Source organism: Hylobates moloch, unplaced genomic scaffold (assembly GCF_009828535.3).
Source record: "Hylobates moloch isolate HMO894 unplaced genomic scaffold, HMol_V3 SCAFFOLD_15, whole genome shotgun sequence".
Classification (NCBI taxonomy): domain Eukaryota; kingdom Metazoa; phylum Chordata; class Mammalia; order Primates; family Hylobatidae; genus Hylobates; species Hylobates moloch.
Window position 1 is genome coordinate 56342849 of NW_026652290.1, and position 21791 is coordinate 56364639.

Here is a 21791-nt window from a genome sequence, read left to right on the forward strand (position 1 = left end):
AAAAACCCTTTGAAACAAAAGCTCATTCTTCAAAAACACCAATAAGACTGACAAGTAATAAGACACAAATTACCATTATCAGGAATGAAATACGGGACATCACTGTAGACCCTGCAGATGTGAAAAAACATAAGGGGTTACTATGACCAATTCTATACACATAAATTTGACAACTTTGAAGTAATGAACCAGTTCCTTAAACACAAACTATCACACCTCTTCCAGTGTGAAATAGAATTTGAGTAGCCCTGTTTCCTTGATACCAAAATCCAAAAAAGATAACTATGGACCAACATTCTCATGTCAGTGTAGATGCAGAAATCCTTAAAACATTAATAAATAGAGTTAATACTTTTAAAAGATTATACACCATAACCAGTTATGGTTGTTTTATGGGTGCAAGGCTGGTTCATTATTTGAAACTTAGTCTGTATAATGATATTAATAGGCTAAAGAATAAAACCCAAGACAAAACAAAAACTTAGAAAAATATGGAGGGAAATGTTCTCAGTTGAATAAAGAACATCTGTGAAAACCTACAGCTGACGTTACACTTAGTGGCAGAAGACTGAGTACTTTCTCTGTAAGATCTGTAACAAAGCAAGGATTTCTGCCCTTTTCAGCATAGTGCTGAAAGTTCTAGCTAGTGCAGTAATGCAGGAAAAGAATATAAAGGCATAGAGATTGGAAAGAAGAAAAACGGATCCTATTTGCGGATGGTATGACTATCTACATAGAAAATTTTCCAGAAATCTACAAGAAATAAAAGCATTAATGAATAAGTTCAGCGAAATTGTGCACAGTACAAGATAAACACAAAAATTGTTGTTAACATTAAATAAGAGAAGGAAAAACAGGAATGGGGGTAATTTAGGAGTCATTTAATAGGAAATATATTTTAGCTGTCAAAGTGAGTAATAGGATCTTTAAAATAGTTAACATATATTATGTGCCTTCAAACATTTGCTTAATGGATTCAAGCAAGTTATAGATTGTAATTATGGCAGCATTTATCAGACTAGAAATTTTAAGGTTTTTTTTTCTCCTCCTAAAATCATTAAAGAAGCTTGGATCTGTCATTGGTATGATTGGTTTTTATCTCTTGTTTCTGTCTTTTCGATCTTTTCTGTCCCTGACATTCATGCATCCATGGTTTTACGCCTTTTGCTTTGTATTTCTTAAGAATAAGGAGAATCTATTCTAGAACAGTTACTAAGATGATCAGTGACTTTACCCTAGAAAAAATTAATTTCATTATAATGATTACATTAATTGTGCAGTCATCAAGCTTTCAGCAGGTAAAGACATTTGGATTGATTCCTAAGATAACTTACTTTTCAAGTTCATGTTATTCAACATTTTAAAAAAATATTCTATTACGATTGTCAGTTTTGGGATCAAATCAATAGGAATCAGGAAAATATCTAAAGAAATTTTCTGGCAAAGAAATGAAAAAAACTTGGTTCTCTTTGGTTTAGAGTTACTTTGATCTTAAAGTGACAAGATTTGAAAGAATAAAAATAAATTTTATGGATGCATTCTGTAAAGCTTTGAATATTTCAGAGAATATGCAGTCAGAATATTTAGACATTTATCTTTATCTAGTAGACTTTAAGAGATGACAACATTTCCTTATTCGGTTATAGACTCTTTGTGAACTATAAATATTACTTCAGTATTAGAGTACTGTTTGCTTATTTAAAATGTATGCAGATCCAAATGCTTAATACTCATTATAAAAAGTGAGCATCAGAAGGAAAGAGAAAATCTAAAGTGCTTTAATAACTGGACTTTTAAGAATTCGGGTCTTTTAATGCCCTTAATCTAACCTTGTACTTTAACGCATTGATGCTTAAATAGGACTTAAACCATTCCAGACTTTTACCAATGGTGTACCTAGTCAAATTCTTCCTTTAAAGTAAATTTAGGACAATGTTAAATCTGGCAAAGGATATCAAAAGGTAATAAGACAGTTGGTGCCTTCATGGAGTTTAAAATCAGGGAAGGAGACTAAGGGATGAATTATAAATGTCAAGATTACTGTAAGTGTAAATAGTTTTTGGTTTCTCATGATTCTGTAAGATTAATCTGGAAAATGTTATTTGCTATGAACACATTACCTTGAAATATGTCTTATAAAAATAAATCCATATAGTTTGAATTTTGAATAATATGACAGCTGTGAAACTTTATTTTAAAGAAAGTGATGAGATTGTTTCTTAACTGGAGACTTAGATTATGTATTAAGCAATTCCATTATATTTGGGACTAAGGTCCTTAATATATTGAGTTATAAATATCAGCTTTATTGAGGTACAACTTACTTATGGTAAAAACTAACTAGTTTTAAGTGCATAGTTAATGTGCCTTGATAAATGTATATAGTTTTGTAATCACCACAGTCAAGATGGAGAATAGGTCTATCACCCTAAAATGTTACCTGGTACCCTTTTGTATTCACTCCCTGCTCTCCCCCTCTACCCCACAACACCTGAACTTTCAGTTACTGTAGTTTGTTTTTTTGTAGCATTTATAAATGGAACCATACAGCACATAGCTTTTTGTGTCTGGTTTCTTTCACTTAGCATATTGCTTTTGAGATTCATTATGTTGTTGGGTGTATTAGTAGTCTTTTCCTATTCATTACTGAATAGTACTCCGTTGTCTGGATATAACAGTTTATCTGTTCACCAGTTGAAGACATTTAGGTTGTTTCCAGATTGGTCTATTAAGAATAAAGCTGAATAAAGCTGCTGTGGACATGTGAGTACAAATTTTTGTGTGTTTTCATTTCTTTTTACACTAAGAGTCCAACACACTGTTTTTTGAAATAGCGGTACAATTTTGAGTTCCCACTAGCAAGATATAACATTTTCATTTGCTCTACATCTTCACCAACACTTTGGTATGTCAGTGTTATTACTTTTAGCCACATACACTATAAGTTTGGATGTTAGTTTTCTGTTGCTGTGTAACAAATTCCCATAAACATAGTAGTTTAAAACAGCACTCATTTATTATTTCATAGTTCCGTAAATCAGAACCTCACCACTGCATGACTGGGTTCTCTTCAGAGTATCACAGGGCTGAAATCAAGGTGCCATCCAGACCAAGTTCTCCTGTGGAGGTTCTGGGGAAGTCTGCTTTCCAAGCTGTTCACGTTATTGGTAGAATTCAGCTCTTTGCCCTTATGAGATTGAGCACTCTGTTTCCTTGCTCCTGTTCACTAGAGGTCACTCTTATCCCCGTCAGGCTGCCTGCGTTCAATGCCAAGTGGCCCCTCTACTTCCCTTGTGTTGAATTCCTCTCCTGCATTGACTCTTTCATTTTCACCTTCTTAGACCACACAGGGAAAGTTGCTTTTAAAGGGCTCTTACAGGTCAGGGCCACCTGGATAAATCTTATCCAGAGGTGGTTGATTTGGGACCTTAATTACATGTGCAAAATCTGTCTGCAGCAGTAACTAGATTAGTGTTTGATTTAGTAATTGGGAGAAAATGTATGTATACAAGGGGTTCAGAATTTCAAAGGGCTAGCTAAGAATTCTGTTTACCACATAATCATTTATTCCACATCTTCAGTAACACTTTGTATGTCCATTTTTAAATTATAGCCATATTTATTATGCCAGTTGCCTGTATAGTAATATCTCACTTTGGTTTTAACTTGCATGTCTCTAATGTCTAGTGATATTCATTTCATGTGTTTATTTGATGTTAATCATATCTTTTGTTGTAAAATATCTATTGAAGTCTTCATGTCATTTTTTTTAATTGCATATTGCTATTCAGTTGTTGTAGCATCATTTGTTGCAAATATTTTTTTCCCCGTTTAATTACCTGGAAACCTTTCTTGAAAATTGTGTGTGTGTGTGTTTACTTTATTCTGTCCAGTTGATATTTGTCTGTTCTTACACCAGTACCACTCTTTTGATGACTAGCTTTATAACTTTTTTTTTTTTTTCCCGAGACAAGTCTTGCTCTGCCGCCCAGGCTGGAGTGCAGTGGCGCGATTTCAGCTCACTGCAACCTCTGCTTTCTAGGTTCAAGTGATTCTCCTGCCTCAGCCTCCCGAGTAGCTGGGATTGCAGGCGGCTGCCACCACACCCGGCTAATTTTTTTTTGTATTTTCAGTAGAGACAGGGTTTCACCATGTTGGTCAGGCTGGTTTCAAACTCCTGACCTCAAGTGATCCACCCGCCTCGGCCTCCCAAAGTGCTGGGATTACAGGCGTGAGCTACCGCACCCAGCCCTTCATAACTCTTTAAGTCAGATATTGTAGGTCCTTCACCATTGTTCTTTTTCATTCAGATCCCTTGGCTGTTAGGTTCTTTGCATCTCCATATGAATTTTAGAATTAGTTTATTGATTTCTATAAAATATTCTGCTGGGATTTTTATTGGGATTGTCTTCTATATGCAGATCATTATGGGAAGAATTGCCATCTTAACAACATTGAGCCTTCTGATCTATGAACAAATATAGCTGGGTTTTCTTAGATCACTTCCTTAGCTATGTCTTATAGTCTTCATGTGTACTCCCTGCACATCTCTTATTAACTTTTTGTATTTTTGGTGATTTTATAAATGGAACTGTATTCTTAATTCCATTTTCCATGTTTCCAGAATATGAAATATATTTAACTTTTGTATATTGACCTTTTATCTTGCCATCTTGCTTAATTCATTTATTAGCTTTGATAGCTTTTTAGTAATTTGCTTAGGATTTATGTACATACACAATTATGTCATCTGCAACGAAAGGCAATTTATTCCTTTCCAATCTGTATACTTTTTTTTTTTTTGTCTTCCCTTTTGTATTTGTGCAGATGTCTTTATCTTGTTCTAATCTTAGGGAGAATCATTACATATGACACTTTTTGAAGAATTTTTGTAGATAACCTTTTAAAGATAGAGAAATAGTCCTAGTTTGCTGAGTTACTCTTGTTTTATCAAAAATGGATGTTGGAATTTGTCAGATGCTTTTATTGCATCTGTTTGGTTGACCTTGTGGTTTTTTTCTTTTTTTTTTTCTCTGTTAATGTTGTGAATCACGTTGGTTTTGAATATTAAACCAACCTTCCATTGCTGGAATAATCCTCGGTTGGTCGTGGTGTTTATTTTTCGATTCAATTTGCTAAGATATTTTTAAGGATTTTTACATTATTGGTTATAGAGAAACATTAGGTATAGTTTTCTTTTGTTGTTGTTTTGAGATGGAGTCTCACACTGTCGCCTACGCTAGAGTGTAGTGGCGTGATCTCAGCTCACTACAACTTCCACCTCCCAGGTTCAAGCGGTTCTTCTGCCTCAGCGTCCCAAGTAGCTGGGATTGTACGGGTGCCTACCATCATGCTCAGCTGATTTTTGTATTCTTAGTAGAGACGGGTTTCACCATGTTGGCCAGGCTGGTCTTGAACTCCTGACCTTAAATGATACTCCTGCCTCAGCCCCCCAAGTGTTAGGATTATAGGCGTGAGCCACCGCGTCCAGCCATAGTTTTCTTTTTGTGATACTGTCTGATTTTGGCATCACAGTAATGCTGGCTTCATAAAATGAGTTCAGGACAGTATCCTTCCTTTCTGCTTTCTGAAATAATTTGTGTAGGATTGGTATGTTTTTGGACTTCATCTTTCTGATGAATTGGCTCTTTTTTAGCATTATGAAATGTATAATTCTCAAAATGTTTGCTTTTAAATCTGCCTTCTTACTATTTACTTTCTTTTTTTTCTCATTTGCTTTTTATCTCTTTGTACCTATTTGTCTGCCTTTCGTGGGATTGAGTATTCTTTCTGATTGTATTAGTCAGGGTTCTCCAGAGAAATAACCAGTAGGAGATACATATGTCTAGAAAGAGATTTATTATATGATATTGCCTCACATGAATATGGAGGCTAAGAAGTTCTGCTCCTGCTGTCTTTAAGCTAGAGACCCAGGAAAGCTGGTGCTGTAGCTTGAAGGCCTGAGAGCTAAAGAACTGGTGGTATAAATTCTAGTCTGAGTCTGAAGGCCTGAGAACCAGGGGCATTGAGGGAAGGAAAAGCTTGACTTTGCAGCTCAGGCAGTGAGGCAGAAAACTAATTCAGTCTTCTGCCTTTTTGTTCTATTTAGGTGCTGGACAGATAGGATGTTATCCAATCAGTTTTACTTAGTTCACCAGTTCAGATGCTAATCTCTTCCACAAACACCCTAGCAGACTCTCAGAAATAATGTTTAGCTGGATATCTGAGCATCCCTTGGCCCAGTTAGGTTGACATAAAATTAACCATCACAGTGATACTATTTTATTTTGTCTCCTTTTTTAAGTTGTTCTAGAGTTTACAATATACATCTTTAATATACCATGCTCTACCTTCAAATAATGATACAGTGTTTCTCTTACAGTGTAAGATCCTGACAACAGCATACATCCATTTTTTCTCTACCCTTTTGTGCTGTTGTCATATGTTCACTTTATATACCCCACAGCACATTATTTTTGCTTTTAAATAGTCAATCATATTTTAAAGACATTAAAAATGAGAAAAATGTCTATTTTATTTTATTTTATTTGCCATTTCTGGTATTTTTCATTTCTTTGTCTAGATCCAGCTTTCCATCTGGTATCATTTTTCTTCTGCCTGAAGAATTTTCTTTGGACTTTTTTTTTTGTAGTAAACATATATTGGAGCCTATCTTTCCTTTCAGTTTTTGTTATCTGGAAAAAGCATTTGCCATAATATTTGAAAGATATTTTTGCTGGATATAAAAACTGATAGTGGTTTTTTCTTTTTTAACACTTTAAACAGATTCCATTGTTTCCTGTCCTTGGTGTATCTAAGAAGAAATATGCTGTAGTAATTTGTTACATATATGTAGTTTATCTTTTTTCCTCTCTGATTATATTTAAGATTTTCTGTGTCACAGCAATTTATTATGTGGTTTTTTTTTTCATGTTTCTTCTAGTTAGAATTCATTGAACTTCTTGAATTTGGGGATTTAAAGTTTTCATCAAATTTGGAAGATTTGGGGCCATTATTTCTTTAAACAGCATATGAAACGTTTTATTGACGTGAAATTCACATAACAAAGTCGTTTTAAAAGTGAACAGTTCAGTGACATTTGTTTATTTATTTATTTACAAAGTCTTGCTTGGTTGCCCAGGCTGGAGTGCAGTGGTGCTCTCAAGGCTCACTGCACCCTTGACCTATCAGGCTCAAGCAGTCATCCCATATCACCCTCCTGAGTAGCTGAGACTACAGGCATATGCCAACATGCCTGGCTCATGTTTTTGTTTTTGTTTTTGAGGTGGAGTCTTGCTCTGTTGCCCAGGCTGGAGTGCAGTGGTGCGATCTCTGCTCACTGCAGCCTCCACCTTCCGGGTTCAAGAGATTCTCCTTCCCCAGCCTCTCGAGTAGCTGAGATTACAGGCACCCGCCACCATGCCCAGCTAATTTTTGTATTTTTTGTAGAGACAGGTTTCACCATGTTGACCAGGCTGGTCTTGAACTCCTGACCTCAAGTGATCTGCCTGCCTCGGCCTCCCAATGTGGTGGGATTACAGGCGTGAGCCACCACGCCCGGCCTTTTTTGTATTTTTTGTAGAGACGGTGTTTGGCCATGTTGCCCAGGCTGGCATTTAGTACATTTATAATGTAGTACAACCACCACCTCTATGTCATTCGAAAATATGTTCATCACCCTTAAAGGAAACCCCATAGCCAAAAAGTAATTGTTCACCATTCCTCCTCCCCCAGCAACTGGCACCCACCAGTCTCTGCATTCTGTTTTTGTGTATTTTCTTTATCAGTATATTTCATATAAATGGAATCATAAAATATGTGGCCTTTTGTTTTTGGCTTCTTTTACTTACCATGATTTTGAGGTTCATCCATTTTATAGCGTCCTATTATGTTTTATATTGGATGTCATACATTGTGACTCTTATGCTGTTGTGCTAGATTTTGTTTTATTCTTTTAAAGAATGTAAGAGTTTGTTTTGTCATCCGCTTAAGTTACTGAGACCCAAATTTGATCTGAGACTTGTTTTCTATCTTTCTTAAGGTAAGTAAAGAACAGCCTTTAATTCATGGCCAATATAGTCGTTCTGAGGACTGGACCCAAGTCCCTGTGTATTTACAAGTTTCTCCAGTTTGGCCCATGGGATAATGAACTATTCCTAGCTCTGTGCAAACTCCCAAAAGTTATTCAACCTGCTACTAGTTCTTTTCCTGGACTTGGGGAGTTTCCTCTCAAACTTATGCAGAGACTGGAGGAGACTTTTATGCAGATCTCCAAAGGTCTCTCATGTGTCTCCCTTTTCTAAAGTACTCTTCCTCACAAGTCTAACCTCCTTGGCCATACGAACTTCATGCATCTCTGACTTCTCAATTCGGCGATGTCTCGGGACTGTGTTTGTGTTCCCCATTCCTGTGCTGCAACCTGGAAACTTTCTCTAGACAGTAAGCTGGGACATAGATCCTAAGGGCTTTACCTCTTTTGTTTTCTTATATAGGTGATCACAGATAATGCCTGATAAATGTTGTTTGATAAAATTTTTCTGATTTACTAGTTTTTTTTTTTTTTTTTAACACTGGTCAAGTGGTTCATATAGCATTTCTCCTTCATGGGCAGATGTTACTGAATTTTTAAATCAGTATAGTGTAAGGAAAGTCTATCTTGAACTTCAGGCAAATAGATTTATTTAAGGACCTCATCGTCAAGTGATCTTGTCGGTAACTTGGTCATGTGGCATGATGTTTGAATTCTTCAAGCTTTCTTATATAAACTTAAAACATGTTAGCTTTAGAACTTTTTTCATATTTAGATATAATTTTATGGTTTTATTTAGTTGAGTGGTTCTCTTAGAAGTAAATGTCAGTACCTTATTGGGTATGTCTCACAGTATCTATCATTATTTTAGTATTTCCCAACCCTAGACTGTAGCTATCGGCTAGAAATTCACTGCAGAATTAATTTACTTTCAGAAATGCTATTTTTTCCAGTTAAGTCTGATATAATAATTTACAAACTGATGTGTGTTTTTTGTTTAAATGTAATTATGCATTAGGTTCAGGGATCGATAAATTATAGCCCACACACCAAACCTGAATGAAACAATTACTGATAAATATAATACTCCCAGATAGTAGCTTAAGAAGCTGACCGTGAGGGGGTGTGGAGAGGAGTATAAAGGGGAATCTCCAAAACTGTTTTTACTAATGACTAAGCGTGAGGAAGACTGAACATGGAACAAAATTATATTGACCATATTGACAAAATTATCTTTATATTGCCATGTTTTGCTTTGGTTTCCTTTTCTAAATGGAAGGTAAACTATGAAGACATTCTTGCTGTAAAAGTTCAAACAATACAGAATATGAAGTAAAAAGTGGGGAGTGTAGGGTAGAGATGGTGGTGCTGCTTGGGAGAATGACTGCAGAGATACGAGTTCTCTTAATTAAAGGACTTAGCTTTCTAAAGAGTGTTGGTTTTTATTCTGAAGGCAGTTGGGAGCTATTGAATTTTAGCAGGGATGTGATGTGGTCAGTTTGGGACAGATTGTGGTTGCAGTAGTGTTTTGGATATATGGATTCCAAGTTTAGGAGCAAGACAAGTTATTCCTTGTTAATGGGAAAGTCCTTAGGAGCCCTGGCCTGGTTGGTTCTTAGGTCTTGTGGACGTTGTCTAGTTGGGAATGATACAGATAAATAGGTGAGATAGATGGTATCATTTATGAAGAATTGATAACACTGTAAAGGTCAGTGAACTAGAGAAACAGTTTTAAAATCCTGCTTGAAACCACCACATAACTACTTTTTACCTTCACTTGTAAAACAGTAATGATACTTATTTAAAAAAAAAAACCTCACCGTGACAGTGCAAAATTTAGTAAATAAAATACCAGTATGCTCTTGAGAGTCTTGCAAGAAACATACTTAACTTTAAGGTAGAGTGGAATAAGGAAAAAAAAAAGCATTAAAAAAATTAAGACAAGCAAGAATATGTAAGGCAGTGAAGATAAGAATCATGGTAAGAATATTAAGATCAATTAAGCAATGTGTAAAGTAAGCAGAAATCCATCTCCATTAATATCAAGCTTTATTAATGTTTGCTTTCTTTTATCCTCACTTTAACATATATTTGATATTTAAAGTGACCTAATATTAAATTAACCAGTTCTGGAAAATTGCAATTACCTGCTGTAACTTGCAAGAAAAAGACTAGCTATTGGCAACATGTCAGTTAATTGAATGTGGTAATTTACTGATTAGCCTTTAAGTTTACATAGGATTAAAGGTACATTGAGGAGTTTAAAAGCCAGCCAGTCATACTAAAAAAAAAAAAAATCAGGTTTTCAGTAGCTTCTGAAGATAAATATTTAAATATGCCAATGTTAATTGTACACTTAATAGCAACTGCATACTTAGTGCTATTTAATTGCTAGGCAGGGTCAAGGTTAGATAAATAGAATATAGGATGCTTGGTATTCAATTTACCACTGAACTTTAAAAACTTAATTTATATTACTTTAAATTCTGTAGACGTTTTTAGAGATCTTAATGATTCTACCTCTGAGTCTGTTATACTACTTGAGATATTACTGTTTTAGATTTAGAAGTACTTTCGATTCCACTGCTAATCAAATGGTGTGATGTTCCAGCAGGTATTTGACCTCCCTGGGCCCAGTTCTCAGAGTTGTTAAATGTAGGCATTGACGCAGGTCTCTAGTTTTTCTAGAACACTTTTTCTTAAATATATTTCACATAAAATCCTAGTATAGAAAACGGATAGTTTTACTTTTTTTGTATATAAATTAGGAACTCAGATAAATTATGTTAAGTTAGGATCTATTCATGAAATAAGACTTTGTATGAAAAGAAAAATTTGGAATGGTTTTCAAGTGGCTGGCTGTCAAGTTAGACTCACCTTTCCATTAATATTTTTCTTATTTTAGTTGCTCAGCATATAGAAAATTATGTTTCAATGCAGGGAAAAATGGTAGCAGGTTTCTGTTTTTATGTTTTTAACAGCTCATTTTGCAGTCTCAGGAAACTCTTCAGTTAGAGTTGGCAAGGGAATCTTTGTTCTAATCTCTACCACAAAATCAGTTCACCCAGCAAGACATGTTGGAGCATTGACAGTCCCTAATGTGTTAAAATTTGGCATATAACTTATTTAGGGTGTTAGAAAATCAAATATTTGCATAAATCCTAAGTGACAGAGCCGTAAGTCAGAACAGTTTGATTCAAGAACTCTTTCTACAGTATTATCATTTGTTTTCTTACTTATTTTTAAAAAATATAAATGTAATTTATAGATGTGGTCGTATTATTAGTTTATGGCTTATTTCCCTATGTTTTTTGACTTAAAATATTTAGGTTTAATATTTTACACAAATTTGTGCCTATTTTATGACTAATTATTTCTTTTTTTCCCCCCAGGGAAATGAGGCAAGTTATCCTTTGGAAATGTGCTCACACTGTAAGTCATATTTTTGTTACCAAAAGTTACTTTTATTCACTCATCTCTCTCTCTGCGCGTTTGTGTGTGTGTGTGTATCATACCTCTGTAATATATATTTACTTACATTTGTAGCAATGTTAGCCCTTAATTATTTAAAATGGATAGTGAATTTGACATACAGTCTTTTTATGTTACCAGAGTAGGAACATTTTTTTAAATAGACTTCTTTATTACTCATATCTACACTGTGCTGTAGTTATAATTAAACCCTGAAATCTCAGTGTCTTAACCTAACAGAAGTTTTTCAAGTGAAATTTCAAAGGGGATTTGTAGGAACTCTTTTCTCTTTGGTGACTCAGTGATCCAGGCTTCCTTGTCTTGGAATGCCACCATCTCTAATGCGTGTTTCCAAGATCACTGAGGAACAGGGAAATCCAAGGACCTGTAGGCAGTGCTTTTATCTCCCTTGGCCCAGAGGTGATTTATATCACTGGTGCTCATATTTCATATTTATGGGCCAGAGCTAGTTATGCAGCACCACCAAACTGCCACTGTTTGGGGCTGAAAAGTACAGCTTTCTGTATTTTCTGGAAGAAGAGACAGACAAGGCACACAGCATTCATTAAGTCCTTTTTTTTTATTTTATTTTTATTTTTTGAACAAATAGAATCACTAAGTTTTTTGTTTTTCACATTTTAGGGAGGGGTACGGGTGATTCTCTAACTGAACAGCAAACTTTCAGAATAAAATTCTGTTGTCTAAAGCCTTTTTCTAATGTTTAAAATGTCTTATTTTTAAGTTTGAAAAAGGTCTTTAATGTATACCTTTGATAGAAGCTTAATGTTTGAAAGATTGGCTGTTAATTTAGAATTAATTTGCTTGTATTAATATCTCAGTAAGCTTTTTTTTTTTTTTTTTAAGACTTAGGTTAGACCAGTGGTCTGGTCACTTACCATATCCAATTTGATGGTACCCATTAATGGGATGTTGTATCAAGGGCATGTTCATTTTGCCGTCCCTTTAAAAAATACAGGATCGTCCCTCTATGGTTTTCCATTACAATATAAATTTTAGTTTTATTTGGTTACTGTTAGCTCTTAGGGTTAAGAATTAAGTCTAAAAAACAACTAATTGATGTATAAAACAACATTTATTCTTATAGTGTGTTTTATTTATAATTTAGTATTTACTAATACAAGACAAGGACTTAGTGGTTCTTAAGTCCTTGTTTACACTATTCATATACATTGTAGTTTTATTTATTTAGCCCTATCTACTCTACTCTTTCCCCACCCACTTTCCCCTCCATCTTCAAATCCTAATTTCTTTATATCCTCTGAGCAACTTCATTCCCTTAATTTGGTTGTCTTCCATACTCTCCCATTGTAGTTATGTTTGCTGGTGTGGAAACCAGAGTTTCATGTTATATTACCAAAGGTATTCAATACTATTCAAACTTTCTGGTATGTAGAAACTGTAAAACTCACAAGTACATATCTCAGATTCCTTTGCAGTCAGAGTTCTTAATGTTACTTTATTTCTACCACAGATATACTCGTGAGATTTGGAAGGTAGAAGTGAGTCAGAGTTTGTTCTTTTCCTATTTTTCCTGTTTTTGCTGGTAGGATTCTGGTTGTGATTTGGATTTGTGTGGTGTGTGCAATGCTCTGGAGCCAGAAGCTTTCAAATTTACTATGCAGCTTCCTTATGGACAGGGAATACAGGTTGAGTATCCCTTATCCAAAAATCTTGAGACCAGAAATGTTTTGGGTTTTGAATTTTGGGGGGTTTTGGAATACCGGTGTACGTCATTTTTTTTTTTTTTTAACTTTTAGGTTCATGGGTATGTGCAGGTTTGTTATATGGATAAACTGTGTGTCACGGGGCTTTGGTATACAGATTATTTTGCCATCCAGGTAATAAGCATAGTAGCTGATAGGTCGTTTTTTGATCCTCTCCCTCCTCCCACCCTCCACCGTCAAGTAGGCCTTGATGTATGTTGTTCCCATTCTTTGTGTCCACGTGTTCTTGTTGTTTAGATCCCACTTACAAGTGAGAACATGCAGTATTTGGTTTTCTGTTCGTGTGTTTGCTTAGGATAATGGTTTCCAGCTGCATCCGTGTTGCTGCAAAAGACACTATCTCGTGTTTTTATGGCTGCGTAGTATACCATGCTGTATATGTACCTCATTTTCTTTATCCAGTCTGCTGTTCATGGGTATTTAGGTTTATTCCATGTCTTTGCTATTGTGAATAATAATATTGTGAATAATGTAAATATATGTGTCCATGTGTCTTTATGGTGGAATGATTGATACTCATTAGGATATATACCCAGTAATGAATGGATTGCTGGGTCAAATGGTAATGGTTTTAAGTTCTTTGAGGAATAGCTACACTGCTTCCCACAACGGCTGAACATTCTCACCAGCAGTGTATAAGCGTTCCCTTTTCTCTGCATCCTCACCAGCATCTGTTATTTTTTGACGTTTTAGTAATAGCCGTTCTGACTGATGTGAGACAGTATCTAATTGTGGTTTTGATTTGCATTTCTCTAATGATTAGTGATGTTGAGAATTTTTTTCATATGATTGTTGGCCGCATGTATGCCTTCTTTTGAAAAGTGTCTGTTCGTGTCCTTTACCCACTTTTTAATAGGGTTATTTGGTTTTTTTTGCTTTTAGGTTTAAGTTCCTTAGAGATTCTGGGTGTTAGACCTTTGACAGATGTGTAGTTAGCAGATATTTTCTCCCATTCTGTAGGTTGTCTGTTTTACTCTGTTGATCGTTTCTTTGGCAGAAGCTCTTTAGTTTAATTAGGTCTGATTTGTCAGTTTTTGTCTTTGTTGCAATTGCTTTTGGCGTCTTTATCATGAAATCTTTGCCAGATCCTTTATCTAGACTGGTATTTTCTAGCTTATCTTATAGGGTTTTTATAGTTTTAGGTTCTACATTTAAGTCTTTTATCTATCTTGAGTTGATTTTTGTATATGGTATACGGAAGGGGGTCCAATTTCAGTCTTCTGCATATAGTTAGTCAGTTATCCCAGCACCACTTATTGAATTACGGAGTCCTTTCTGCATTGCTTGTTTTTGTCAAATTTGTTGTAGGTGTGCAACATTATTTCTGGGCTCTCTATTCTGTTCCATTGGTCTGTGTATCTGTTTTTGTACCAGTACCAGGCTGTTTTAGTTACTGTAGCCTTTGTAGTATAGCTTGAAGTCAGATCTTGTGATGTCTACAGCTTTATTCTTTTTGCTTAGGATTGCCTTGGCTGTTTTGGTTCCATACGGATTTTAAAATAGTTTTTTCTAATTCTGTGAAGAATGTCATCGGTAGTTAAATAGAAATAGCATTGAATTTGTAAATTGCTTTGGGTAGTATGCAGGTGTATCTCATTTTATTATGCTTTGATTTATTGTACTTTGCAGATAATTGTGTTTCTTACAAATTGAAGGTTTGTGGTAACCCTATGCCAAACAAGTCTGTCTCTGCCATTTTCCCAGCATGTTTTCACTTCCTGTCTGTGTCACATTTTGGTAATTCTTGCAGTATTTCATGCGTTTTCATTATTGTATCTGTATGGTGGTCTGTGGTTAGTGATCTTTGATGTTACTATTGTAATCATTTTGGGGCAGCATGAACGGTGTCCATGTAAGATGGTGAACTTAGTCCAGTTGTCTGTGTTCTGACTGCTGCACTGACTGGCCATTCCCACAACTCTCTCCTTTTCCTCAGACCTCCTATTCCCTAAGACAACAGTATTGAAATTAGGCTAGTTAATAACCCTACACTGTTCTCTAATTGTTAAAGTGAGAAAGAATTACACATCTTTAATTTTAAATCAGAAGTTAGAAATGATTAAGCTTATTGAGGAGGGTGTGTTAAAAGCCCAGATAGGCCAAAAGCTAGGCCTCCTGTGCCACACAATTAGCCAAGATACGAATGCAAAGGAAAAGTTCTTAAAGGAAATTAATAGTGCTAACGCCAGTGAACAAACGAATGATAAGAAAATGAAACAGCCTTATTGCTTATGTGGGTAAATTTTTATGGTCTGGATAGCAGGTCAAACCAGCCACAAAATTCCCTTAAGCCAAAGCCTAGTGCAGAGCAAAGCCCTAACTCTTCAATTCTTTGAAGGCTGAGAGAGATGGGGAAGCTGCAGAAGAAAAGTTTGAAGCTAGTGGAGGTTGGTTCTTCAAGTATAAGGAGATAAGCCGTCTCCATAACTTGCAAGTTGAAGCAGCAGGTGCTGATGCAGAAGCTGCAACAAGTTATCCAGAAGATGAAGGTGGCACTGACTCTCTTCTTGGGGACCAGTGCAGCTGGTGACTTTAAGTTACAGTCATTGCTCATTTATCATTCTGTAAATCATAGGACCTTAAGAATTATGCTAAATCTCCTCCACCTGTGCTCTATAAATGGAACAACAAAGCCTAAATGGCAGCACAGCTGTTTACAGCATGGTTTACTGAATATTTTAAGCCCACTGTTGACACTTACCTCTCAGAAAAAAAGATTTCTTTCAAAATATTGTTGCTCATTGACAATGCAGCTAGTCACCCAAGAGGTTTGATGGAAATGTACATAGAGAGTAACGTTTTCATGCCTGCTAACATGACATCCATTCTGTAGCCCATGGAGTAAAGAGTAATTTCGATTTTCAAGTCTTATTACTTAAGAAATACATTTTGTAAGGCTGTAGCTGCCTTTGGTAGTCATTCCTCTGATGGATCTGGGCAAAGTACATTAAAAACATTCTGGAAAGGGCCAGGCATAGTGGCTCACACCTGGAATCCTAGCACTTTGGGAGGCCAAGGTAGGTGGATCAGCTGAGGTCAGGCGTTTGAGACCAGCCTGGCCAACATAGTGAAACTCCATCTCTACCAAAAATATCAAAATTAGCTAGGCATGCTGCTATATGCCTGTAATCCCAGCTACTCAGGTGGCTGAGGCACGAGAATGGCTTGAACTCCTGATGTGGAGGTTGCAGTGAGCAGAGATCACACTACTGCACTCCAGCCTGGGCGACAGAGCGAGACCCTGTCTCCAAAAAAAAAAAAAAAAAATCTGGAAAGGATTCACTATTATAGATTTGCCATTAAGTGCATTCTTGATTCATGGGAAGTCAAAATATCAGTATAAACAGGAGTTTGAAAGAAGTCAATTCCAATCCTCATGGATGATTTTGAGGGGTTCAGGGCTTTCATGGAGGAAATAACTGCAGATGTGATAGAAGGAGCAAAAGAACTAGAATTAGAAGTGGAGCCTGAAAATGTGGCTGATTTGCTGCAATCTCATGATAGAACTTGAACAGATGAGGAGTTGCTTTTTATGGGTGAGTAAAGAAAGTGGTTTCTTGATGTGGAATCCACTAGTGAAGATACTGTGAACATTATTGAAATGACAACAAAGAATTTAGAATATTTCATAAACTTGGCTGATAAAGCAGCAGCAGGGTTTGAAGAGATTGACTCCAGTTTTGAAAGAAGCTCTGCTGTGGGCAAAATGCTGTCAAACAGCATTGCATGTTACAGAGATCTTTTATGAAAGGAATTGTCAAATGATGTGGCAAAACTTTATTGCTGCCTTATTTTAAGAAATTGTCACAGCCACCCCGATCAGTCTGTGGCCATCAACATTGAAGTGAGATCTACCAACAGCAAAACAATTACAACTCACTGAAAGCTCAGAGGCAGAGTCTCGCTCAGTCGCCCAGGCTGGAGTGCAGTGGTGCAATCTCGGCTCACTGCAAGCTCCGCCTCCCGGGTTCATGCCATTCTCCTGCCTCAGTCTCCTGAGTAGCTGGGACTACAGGTGCCCACCGCCATGCCTGGCTAATTTTTTTATATTTTTAGTAGAGACAGGGTTTCATCGTGTTAGCCAGGATGGTCTCAATCTCCTGACCTCGTGATCCGCCTGTCTCGGCCTCCCAAAGTGCTGGGATTACAGGCGTGAGCCACCGCGCCCAGCCGCAATAGAGTATTTTTAAATTAAGGTATATGTGTTGTTTTTTAGGCATAATGTTATTGCACACTTTGTAGACAACAGTAATACGTAAACATAACTTTTATATGCACTGGAAAACAAAAAAATTCATGTAGTTCGCTTTATTCACTTTATTGTGGTGGTCTGGAAGCAAACTTAAAATGTCTGTGAGGTATGCCTGTATTTGCATTATATATACTGACTGAGCATCCCAGATCTAAAAATTTGAAATCCAAAATGCTCCAAAAAGCATTTCTTTTGCATGCCATGTCAACACTCAAAAAGTTTCGTATTTCAGAACATTTTGGATTTTTGGATTTGGGATGGTCAAACTGTATGTTTTTTGATGGCCTCGTTCTGTAGTGTGGTTTTGTGAATTGTTCCCAAAAGTCCAACCCAGACTCATTTTTTAGCCTCCTAACAATTTTTAACATTGAAAAACAACCTTTGCTTCAACTACCTAGAGTTAGATTCTGTTGTCTGTTGAACCCTCGAAAAATATAATTCCAGGAATGCTGTAGTCTGCACACTCTCAAAGTAATGGAAATCTGGATTGGTTGTCTGACTTAGTTGGATTTGAAGATGATAATGATCCCATTATCATGAACAAATTGGAACATTAACTTATTTTATGGTTGCATAAAATAAAGTTCTTATTGAAGGCAGAACTTTGGTAGATCAAGTTGCTATTGTAAAACATTTGCTGGGGAGAATGAGGAGTATGAGGAGTATAAGGAGTATGGATGGGCCGGTTACTTTTGGCTGTATTGTAGAACTTAAAGAAAATTACATGCTTAAATTTCTTGAATGAAGGACCAGTTAAGATGACCAGGGAGCTTATGTTAATTGAGAAAAATAATAAGATCTTTTGTGTGAAAGGACAATGGTTGGGAAAGAGGAGATTGTAAGAATTGGAATAGAGGCCAATAGATGAAGATATCATGAGGTTCTGGAACTGCCACAACCATTCTGAACCTTCCTTGCAAGCAGACATAGCCTCTTCAGCCCCTGTTTCATGAGGCTGGTCTTGCCTTGCTTGAGGAGACCTCTTACCTTGAGATGAGGTGTCACTTCTGTTTTGTATTGTTAAGACTACTTTCCCCATTGCTCATTATGTTTCAGCAATCTCCTTTTTTTTCCCCAAAACACTTGTCAATTTCTTTCATTCCTGTTACCACCTTTGCTTATGAGTTTGGATAGAGTGGTCTTTGGTCAGCTCTTTATTTGATTAACTTCATTCTCCTTCAACTCTCAGGTATTAATAAGTACCTTGAGTTGTTTTTGTTGGGGCTTTTTTGTTGTTGTGTCTTATAAACTTGGATAGAGGGAGTTTAAAACTCGACAGAGGGAGGCAAAGTCGGCCTCTGTTGCCCAGGCTGGAGTGCAGTAGCATTACCATGGTTCGGTGCAGCCTGGCTCACCGGGGCTCAAGCGATTCTCCTACCTCAGCCTCTGGAGTAGCTGGGACCACAGGCATGTACCACCACTCCTGGCTAAGTTTTTAAAAAATTTTTTTTGTAGAGTCCGGGTTTTACTATGTTGCCAGGCTTGTCTCAAACTTCTGAGCTCAAATAATCCATGCACCTCAGCCTCTGAAAGTATTGGGATTACAGGCGTGAGCTACAGTACCTGGCCTTTATTTTTTTTTAATAGCAGTTGACATAAACTCAAATTACTTACTCATTAATTTGTCTGCTATTTTGTAACTTCTACAGTTTTTGAAACTTAAAAAAAATGGTGATACCTATGACTAGTTATCATAATCTTTCCATCCCAATCACTATTTACATTTTATTTTGCTATTTCCTCCCAGACCTTTTTTTAATGATTTTTTTAATTAAAAAAAAAATTTTTTTTTAGAGTCTTGCTTTGTCACCCAGGCTGGAGAGCAGTGGTATGATCTCGGTTCACTGCAGCCTCCACCTCCTGGGTTCAAGCAATTCTTGTGTCTCAGCCTCCCAAGAAGCTGAGATTACAGGTAAGTGCCACCACACCCGGCTAATTTTGTATTTTTAGTAGAAACATGTTGGTCAGGCTGGTCTCGAACTCCTGGCCTCAAACAGTCCACCTGCCTTGGCCTCCCAAAGTGCTGGGATTACAGGCATGAGCCACTGTACCTGGCCTTTTTATGAATTTTTAATATAATCAGGATCATATGAAGGCATGTATGTTTCTATTTTAAAACATGAAATAAAATGTTACATCTAGAATAGTGTTAGAATTGACCAAAACTAGACCTAATTACTACCCTCTAGACCAGCAATATTGGTAAACTGCTGCTTGCCAGCAATTTTTATTAATAAAACATAGCCATTGGAACATAGCCATGCCCATTTTTCTGTTTTCTGTGCTGCAGTGGCAGAGTTGAGTAATTGCAACAGAGACCATATGGTCAACAAAGCCTAAAATATTTACCACCTGGCCTTTTAGAAAAAAACTTACTGAACCCTCTTGTAGACTATAGTGGCCTTCTGGACTTGAGAACTATTATTTGAGTCATTACTGCACAGTTAACTTATCTACAGAATGTGGTCTAGACAAGTTACAGACTGGTGCTTTGGGTGTTTTGCAGATCTATAATACTTGTCTCTGGTAAAGTCAGTGAGTCAGGCGTTTTTTGAGACAGAGTTTCGCTCTTGTTGCCCAGGTTGGAGTGCAATGGCGTGGTCTCGGCTCACTGCAACCTCCACCTCCTGGGTTTAAGCAGTTCTCCTCTTTCAGCCTCCCAAGTAGCTGAGGTTATAGGCACCCACCACCACGCCCGGCTAATTTTTGTATTTTTAGTAGAGATGAGGTTTCACCATGTTGGCAAGGCTTGTCTCGAACTCCTGATCCCAGGCGAGCCGCCTGCCTCGGCCTCCTAAAGTGCTGGCATTGCAGGCGTGAGCCACTGCGCCCTGCAATGAGTGTGTTTTATAGTTTCTCTAGAATTGAAAGAGTTCCACTCAAAATTGAGCTTCTGTTTACTGTTTAGTTTGAGCATGTGACATGAATTATTCCTCCACTTGATAGTGGAAAGAAAGAGGTGCAGAGGTCTGTAATTAGGCTTTAGGCTGCATTACAGTTGGGATTGATTGTTGCTAGCATAAACTGCAATGGGGATGAGGTACTAGGACATTAATTTTGTATTTCTCAGTCAAGGAACAGAGGTCTTGAGGGAACCATAGTTCTCAGATTCTTTTCTGCTCATTCTTTAAATCTGGGACTGAGGGCCAGAGAAAAATGTCCTAGGGCAAAAGGCAGATGGATGTTCCTTACGTACATCTGGGATGGTTTTTTATTTGTGTCGTAAGCATTTGAAATAGATTTCATACTGTTAAAGCTGTCCTTTTCAGTTAGTCCTCAGAACTTAGTAGTGAGTCTTCTTTCTTACCACTTTAATCTACACTTTGATTAAACTATTGAGCCTTGTCACTAAAGATCTATACTTGTCATTGTTCAGCCAGCTGTGAATCTATCTAAATTATTTTGTCTGTTATATAGTTATTTTTTCCTGCTTAGTTCTCTAGAATCTTACATGCTTTTTTTAAAAATCATATTTACTTACGATTTGGATCAGTTTCCCCAAAATGACCTTGTCCACATTAAAACTGCCACTTTTTTTGTTCACCCACACATTGTAGTAATTTTTTTTTTTTGCTTTTTTTTTTTTTCAAAACCTCTTTACTATTGGAAGAGCTTAGTTTTATCTGTGAATAGTACTTTCATTTTATAAGATTGTTGAAATCAGTCCTTGACACACTTCACTATTTATACTTCCCTATTTAGGTTAATTCTTGTTGTGCCTTCTCATCCCTTCCATACCTAGCTCAAGCCAGTGCTCTCTGTTTGGCCTTATTTAATTGCCCCAGTCCCAGTGTCCTCTCAGCTTTTCTTCTTTCAGTGTAAAGTTGTGCTACTTTTTTAAAAAGTTAACAGGACTCTAAATTATATGCTGTAACATACTGTATTCTTTCCTGTGCCACACAGATAAGTGAGCATCTACCAAGTACTTACAGATTAGCCACTGGGAAAAAGGGAAATACATAGATTATTACAGTATGAGTAAACTATTATGAGAAATAAAAACACAGGTTCCAAGGAGGAAAAATTATCTTTGGTTAGGGAAATTAAAAGCCTCATGGAAGGGGTGACATTTGAAAGCTGTATAGGATTAGAATGTGGATTAATTCTTTGACCTGTGTAGTTATTTCTCTCAATCCCCTTATATGTTATCCACATCATCAACATTCTACCCAAACTTGCCTGCATTACCTGGTTTTAATAAATGATTTTCTCCTAATGCTTGAGAAAACTAGGGACTGAGAAAACTTGGGGATGATTTAAGTGTTGGCCTCATTCCCCCCTCACCTCTGCCTGC

General features: G+C 36.6%; 1 protein-coding gene across 2 annotated transcripts in view; it reads left to right on the forward strand.

The window, feature by feature from the left end:
* Positions 1 to 21791, forward strand: part of PPP3R1 (protein phosphatase 3 regulatory subunit B, alpha) — a 76691-nt gene that overhangs the window by 27715 nt on the left and 27185 nt on the right. For both annotated transcript variants that reach the window (XM_058428697.1, XM_032177641.2), the window contains exon 2: positions 11422 to 11461. In XM_058428697.1, the coding sequence (XP_058284680.1) occupies positions 11422 to 11461 (40 nt within the window). The remainder of the gene's footprint in view (positions 1 to 11421; positions 11462 to 21791) is intronic.